This window comes from Crocodylus porosus, unplaced genomic scaffold, assembly GCF_001723895.1.
Source record: "Crocodylus porosus isolate Cpor-Errol unplaced genomic scaffold, CroPor_comp1, whole genome shotgun sequence".
Classification (NCBI taxonomy): Eukaryota; Metazoa; Chordata; order Crocodylia; family Crocodylidae; genus Crocodylus; species Crocodylus porosus.
Window position 1 is genome coordinate 22,705,892 of NW_017728907.1, and position 7,503 is coordinate 22,713,394.

Consider the following 7,503-nt stretch of genomic DNA (forward strand, 5'->3'; position numbering starts at 1 on the left):
ATTATATTATCAATCTTTTTATTGAACACGTTTTCTTGTCAACAAGTGTCTGAAAACACAAGACAGAAAAAAAAAGGGAAGCAAGAGAGAAAGAGATGGGATAATTAATGGAGTTTTGTGCTTGAAAGAGGGGCTTTTGTATTTCAAGACCAAATCTACCAGTTCATCTCCATATGGAAGTTTACACCAAGCTTGCCATCGCTGAATAATTGATGGCGAGAGACCAACTAGCTCCGTACCTCCCAGCTGTGTTAACTATTCTCACCCACTATTAAAAATTTAAGTAGCAGCAGAGCTTCATTTCCTACTGGCTCTGCTTTTGAAAGATGCGCAGGCTGCTTTACTAAACCAGCCCTTCAGTCATCCATCTTTTAAAATGTTTTGTAATATTTCAGCTTTGAAAAACTATTTTTGACAGAGATTGAAGAAAATAATCATCCTGAAAACCTGATCTATAACACAACACTGTCGCCTTCCAGGCATTTGCTTCTACCCAAGAAATGTTGGTGCACACAAAAGAATTGGGTCATGGATAGTTATGAAATAATTATAGGTAGAAAAAAAAGCAGAAAGCAACATGCTTCTTCCACATGCTCAATCTAAAATTGATAATGCATTGTAATGAAGGATCACTGCAGGAAAGACTGCCTCATATATACTTAGGTTATACAGGACCATTTAATACTGAAAAAAACTTACCTTATTTCCTTTAGTATTAGTAGAAAAACTCAGTTGAAATTGTAATCCAGCATAAAGGCATCGTTTATCTCATTGAATCAAATATATCTGTTTCTATATTATGTTACTAAACAGGATCTTAAAATGTTAAAAACAGTCTTGCTGGGAAGTCTCTGCACTCTAGAGAGAATAAGGCAGAAAAATGCCATTCCTAATTGTCACTCCCCCTCCATAAAGGATTTCTCAATTGGCTGCTGAGGAAAGATACCATATTCCCATAGCCCCTGCACTGTTTTCAGTGCCTGTGAAGCACTAATTAGTTGCTATTCAACAACTGTGGTTTCACTGGGGAGCAACCAGCAGCTACAAAATAGAGACTATTTCAGTCCTTTTCACAAGTTGGTCTGTGTATATGCACAGACCACCCAGCTGGGCAGCAACTCCAGCCCCAGCCCTGCCTGGCGGCCATGTGCACATACACATGCGCTTTAATGTGCAGTAGCCTATTTTACTGCATATTAGAGCACCATATCAAAATCCTTGCTAATATGAAGGAAAATTAGGCTACCACACATTAAGCATCACTAAACAAGCATGAGCTTTCACTAGTGTGCATTAGGGCAGCCTAATGCATATATATTTAGTACCTCACATTAGAAGGTGCCTGTGCACAAGCATGGAGACTGCTGTAATTACAGTGTGTGGGTGCAAACTTGATTAATTAAGTCTGCTGGAATGTGGTAATTACCATTTTTAAGCCTCCTGCTTAAAAATGGCAGTGGGGGCACTTGAACTAAAGCTTGTAAAATGAACTTTAGTTCAAGTGCCCCCACCACCATTTTTAAACATGGGGATGCTGATACATGAGATGCTGCAGTGCTTTAGAGCAGCTCTTAGAACCACTCTAATTAAAGCACCACCCCTCCCACCCCCTGAGCACATGTAAAAGTGCCCAGAAGTACTTAATTTAATGGGCAGTAGCAAAAGCACATTAATGAACATGTGGACACACCCACTGGCTATCCTAATTCGGACATAGCCAGGAATATTTTTTATAAGGATAAGTTGTTATTGCTCCTCCTCATACAATGGGCAATGATTGACTGTAAGACTCTACAGACTGAGAAACTTTCTTCAACCTACCCCTTCCACCACTGTGGACCATTGTACAGGTTTCTGTGCATCTATCTTCTTTCTCTCTGTGTCTTGACTCCTCTCCCTTTCCTTCCGCCACCCCCAGGCCTAGTTAACTAACATTGTATTTTCTGTAACCTAGTTGCGTTCCCTTCTTTACTCTCATCCCTCTTATATTACTCCCTTGCTCGGGTGCTTTATATTTCCCTTATGGCTTTGTCATCTTTTTGGTTCATGATTCTTAACATCTACTAATAAAATGCAATCTGTTCTAGGTGTTGAAGTATATTGTCAACTGAACACTAGTTTATAATGTTATACTGCTGTGTAAAAACTCCAACACTATATTGGGATGTATAAACAGAAGTATTGCGGTAGCTATATGAAATAATCCTTCCATTTTATTTAGCACTGGTCAGGCCCAAGCTGAAGTGCTGTGTCCAATACAGTTTGGTCAAGAAAGATGTGCACCATCTGGAGAGTTTGGAGGAAAGGAACATCAGAAGTCAAGAACACTTCTTCAAATATGTAAAAGGTGAAAGAGGAAGGCTGTAAACTGTTATCCTAGTTTGTGGGGAAATAATTGGCTTAAATTGCAACATGGAGGATTTAAGATAGACATCAGAAAACCCCCCCAACTCAACAGTTGAGCAGTATAAGGGGCTATAAAGAGGTTACAGTATCATTGGAGGCTTGTAAGTGCACAAATAAGCATGTCAGAAATGGCAGAAATAGCTGATTCTGCCCTAGGACAGGGAGATGAATTAGGTGACCTCTCATGGCCTCTTTCCCTATGATTCCATTTACACTCATGATCGCAGTTCTGATTTTTCAAAGTAATGATTTTTTGGTATCTAACCCTAAGCTTTTTACTTTCTTTTTTTAAATGTGGCATGTGTGTGAAGGAAATGAATTTAAATAGCCCCTCTTAGCACTCTCATTTAGATAGACACTTAAATCATAAATTCTTCCCTTTCAAAAATATATTTCCTTGGTCTAGAATGTTCTTTATGTTTAAATATCTTGATAGTTAGAATAGTTAAGCCTGTTATGATAAAATCCAGGGGTCAACTTATTCATTGTATATGCAAATAGCTACCTTGGGGGAAAAACCATGACAGGTACTATGCTGGAATTAGAAAACAAAATTCAGATGTCAACAGCAACAATTTATTTTCTGATCTTTTATCATTTTACAAAAAAAAGCAAGTATCAAAAACAGCAAAAGTCTTCACAAATTCCTCACAATTTTACACAACCGAACAGGTGTAAAATGTGAATGTAGAACACTGGTGCATTTCAGTTTTTGTTACACACATTCAGGGTGATCTGAGGTCAGGGATACACTGGACTCTATGGACAATTTTTAATTAAAAAGAACATGTCTCTCTTGGGACTTCACTTGGTTTATCTGTTAGTTAACACAATGCACTAAGCTATATTATGAATGTGAACCTACTGGTATTTTCTAGGTCCCATGTACCTGGGGAAAAATACTGATCAAGACATTTTACAAGGGCCACACTGGCAATCTTGAGAAATGTGCACTGATGTCCAAAGGCAGCAACTGTGCTGCATTTTATATAACTGTTTCTCTTTCAGCTTGTTGCCAAGGGCATTTACTACTTGCCCTTATCTACATCTGCTCTGCTCCCAAAATAAGATTACTAAATTAGGACCCAGTGAAAATCAACATTTATCTCCAATGATTTAGACTATTCTTTAACTGTTATGACTTGCTCTCTCTGATCAGCACCTGGCTGATCACAAAGAAAGCAAAAAACCAAACAAACTCCATAGATGTGAAATTCTTATGAGAAAGGAAAAAAAAATATCAACTTACTGAATGAATAATCAGGTTCTGAGGGAAGACAGAGCCTCCCTACTTCCACCCAACTCACTGCTGTAGAGCTCAGAACTGACCAAGAGAATGATCCACTTACCTTTAATAATAGCTGTCAACTTCTCAAACATATATCTATATTACATCAAACACTGTGGGGCTAGCTAGAGAATTAATACACTGCCTTTAAGTCCCTCAGCCTCTGCATGGAGAGTAAGGTCAAAAATCTGCCACAATTATTTACATGAACTCAAACCATCATACACAAAAATTGTGTATAACTATCCATGTGTATATACTGTATGTGATGCCACTGAAATGCCGAGTACCAAATATTCCCATTAGAAATTAAATTGCACCTCTATACTATCCAAAGGTTAACAAAAGGAAATGAGATATGCATATTTTGTCAGATATGAAAGCAGCAGCAAGAAGGCAAGCTGAGAGAGACAGATGCTACCCACAGGGCAGCGACGACATTTGGTTCTTTTGGTCTTTGTACCACCATTTCCCACACCAATAGCAGACAGCCACTTGTTGCTGGACTTAAACCGTTTTTCTGGCAGTCAAGACACGGACAATGGACCCTACACCTCCAGCAGCAAGGGCCTGAAAAAACAGAAAAATAACAATAAATAAGAGCCAAGGTAAACTCAAACTGGAACAATTAACTGCTAAAAGTATTTTGAAATTCCACAGTGCACTTCCTCTCAGCATCTCCAAAAGCTTTTAGGAACACTAAACCAGTAGCACTGTGAAATATAGAAGTATTACTACATTCATTTTACAGATGGGGAAGTGGCACTGGAGAGCTTGCAGAAGCAAGCTCTTAATTCTTTAAGAGTCAGTGGTGGAGGAGGGGCATCAAAACTTCTGCATTCTATTCCCATTTAAATCTTCTGCTTTAATTTTTAGGGTAGACTACTTCTTCACCTTCATCGTCTCATCAAATGCCATCAAACATCAGATGCTCTAAAGGCTATATTCAAAGATATGGTAGTACATTTGTATATGATTCACACTTTTCCATGTAGAACCTCGTCTTTCCTGCTGTCATACAGACAGTAGTATTTCAGGAGGAAGAAACAGTGGCTGTTATTGGACTCAACCAAAAGACCAAGTCCTATATACAAAGGTGTCCACTCATGTGAATTTCCAGACCACCAGGACTCCTCCCCTATAAACATACCTTTTCATGCCACTGCAACAACACTGCACTGCTGTTGTCAGAGGGGCTTTCAAAGCCCTTGTAGATGTATTTCATTAGCAGGTCGACTCCATTCTTGTCTAAAGACTGTACTGCCTTCTCAATATCGTTGGCTTTGAAAGAGATGAGGACCTTCAAGACAATGCTTTCTGCCCGATCCTGTAAAGAAGTGAAGGAAAAAAGGTCACTACTGGGAACCAAACCTACCCATACTCATATGGCATGTGCCCAAATGTTAAAGATCTCTTCACTCCAGGAGGTACCACATTTCATTTTCAACTACTGACAAACACATTTAAGACAGCTGAAACACAAAGCTGCAAATCATACTATATAACAGATGCATACAACAGAAGAACATTAACTCAGCTGGCTTTGCCACATATCTACAATTCTAAATGAACCTAAAGATAAGTAATACAAATTTAGCTTTAAGAGTACTCAAGTTACTTAAACTTGGTCTTATCAGTTGATTATAATGGAGCCAGTCTCAGAACAAACCAAATGAAGAGAGCAACAGCTCTGTCTTCTTCTGGGTTTTGTGTCTGTTCTCCAAGTTCTGCTTCTGTTTGCTGAGGCTACAAAACTACCTGCGAGGCCATCTTTGTGGTGATGTCTGCATTCTCAAGTCTCGCATAAATTCATGTGGCTGACTGTGAGGGGAAAAAAATTCTTTATCAATTGACTGGGGAATCTGGTACAGCCAATGAACTCCAATTTGAAATGATAGTGGAGTAGTCTACTTTAAACACAGCAGCGGGCAGTGGTATAATTTGAACGATTTCTACACCTACCGCACATCTTTCACCTCTGCATTGGGTATCTGCAAGGGATCATTATCCATTCAAAATTTGCTTTGGGGAGCCTTTTGACAGCCAAATTGTAGGAGCATATGATATATTCAAAGCACTGTTCAATGTGGGAACACTGACATTTGCAGTCTGCACTGGAAGGGAGATATGCTGACTATGCAGCGGCCGATCAATTTGTACTTCTCTTTGGTAAGATTAGGCTTGCAGGGAACAGCTTAGCTAAGAGGGCAGCACGTAAATAAGCTGTACATGCACAGAGAGAGACGCAGGGAGGGAGGGAGATGGACGGTGGGGGAGGTATTAGAGTATTAGGAGAGGATTCACAAGCGAGCGTGAGGGTGAACAGCTGTTTCCTACTTCACCTTCACTGCCTGGCTCTTGGTGTTGATGGGTGGGTTTTTCAGAGCAGCCTGCAGCGCAGCCATCATGTTCCCTGTGAACACAGGTTAAGGCAAAGAGGGGAAACAAGCACCTGGAAGGCAGCAGCTGACCCCAAGGCATGAATAACCTGCTCCCCCCACAGCCCTCCGGTGGAGGATCTCTGAGGCGGCATTGAGCGCAGGGGAGGTTATGGGGGCTCCCTGTGAGGCAGCCAGTGGAAAGAGCTGCTGGGAGCTGAGGGGCTGGCCCATTACTGCTGCACTCACAACTTGGGCATTTGGAAATCTCTAGGAGCCTCGGCAGAGCCATCTGCCCACAAGGTGGGCGAGCACCAAGGCTGGTGCGTCCCTCTATGGCTATGCTGGCACCAACTCCCCTCAGGTGAGCCGCCTCTGTGGGAAAAACCCCACATCCGGCAGGGCCACGCTGCTTCCGTCGCCATGGAGACGGGGGAGGAGCCGAGGGCCGCAGCCCCGCCCCTTGCAGCCGTTTTCCCCATAAAAGGAGAGGGCCGCGCATGATCCCGCCCCCGCGAAGCGCGCCCCCTCCCTGCCCCCGCCAGGCCCGCGGCTCCTCGCCAAGCGCCGAAGGATATTGTCGCAGGCACGAGTCCACCTCGCCCTCGTCCGGCCCGGCCTGGCCGTCGCCGCCGTCCTCCTCGTCTACGAACTTGTTCTCGTCGTACTCGTCCACGTCCACCCGGCGGAAGCGCGCCGACGACACCGTGTTCTTCGCCATCGCCCTGCGCCCTGCCCCTGCCCCTGCCCCTGCCGCGGCCGCGCCGCTCGCTCCGTTCTTGCAGGGCGCTGCCGGCGTCCCGCGCCGTCGCTTCCTGCAGCCGCTTCCGCCTCGCACTTCCGCGCACGCGCTGTACCGAAGCACCCGCCTCCAGCCGCCGGCTCCCTCGGTGCGCGCATGCGCAGAAAAGGCCTGGTCCTGGAAGAGTCGGGGCTCGCAGGCTGTTGGCGGTTGGGCGGTGCCAGGCCCTGGGCCCCGCTCCCTGCTCCGCCGGCTCCCGCGGCAGATACGAGACTTTGGGGTGGGGTCTAGCCCCGTCCCTCGCCCTGAACTCAGGCCGCCACGAGAGGCGCGCAGGAGGGAGCTTGGGCAAAACGGGCGCTCGTTAGCCGAGTCACCTGTGGGGGAAGGGCTGGGGGGCGCCGGGTGGCGGACGTCTGTGTCGCTTTTACATGCGCTACGTGAGTGGTTTCCACCCTTTTTAAGGTGAAGATCACTTCTTGAAGTAAAGGGGCAACCCAGGATCTCCCCCTGCCACACCCCCACCTGACAGACCACTTCATGGGGGAGCCGATTGAGCCCCCCCCCCCCCCGGGAGGGAGTGGGGTGGGGGGGTGAAGGGGGCCCTGGCCCAGCTGAGCGGTGGGAGGGACGGACCTGGAGTGTGTGGGAGCTCCTGCTGCTGTACACACCCCAGCAGAGGCACAGGG

General features: G+C 44.8%; 1 protein-coding gene across 1 annotated transcript; it reads right to left on the minus strand.

Annotated features, from left to right (window-relative positions):
* Positions 1-2,960: 2,960 nt before the first annotated feature.
* Positions 2,961-6,918, minus strand: ARPC5 (actin related protein 2/3 complex subunit 5). Its single transcript, XM_019530980.1, has 4 exons — positions 6,651-6,918; positions 6,037-6,109; positions 4,845-5,021; positions 2,961-4,264 (listed from the first exon to the last, which is right to left on the minus strand). Exons 1-4 carry the CDS (start codon positions 6,791-6,793, stop codon positions 4,202-4,204), a joined length of 456 nt encoding a protein of 151 aa, XP_019386525.1. The 5' UTR covers positions 6,794-6,918; the 3' UTR covers positions 2,961-4,201.
* Positions 6,919-7,503: the final 585 nt, after the last annotated feature.

Bases quoted from the DNA above. Each gene is read 5' to 3' on its own strand.
- ARPC5 (XM_019530980.1), bottom strand. From the start codon at position 6,793: ATGGCGAAGAACACGGTGTCGTCGGCGCGCTTCCGCCGGGTGGACGTG. The intron at 5,022-6,036 runs GTGAAGTAGGAA...ACTTCTTTACAG, and splicing joins CCAAGAGCCAGGCAGTGAAG to GATCGGGCAGAAAGCATTGT. The intron at 4,265-4,844 runs GTATGTTTATAG...CTGTTTTTTCAG, and splicing joins TGTTGCAGTGGCATGAAAAG to GCCCTTGCTGCTGGAGGTGT.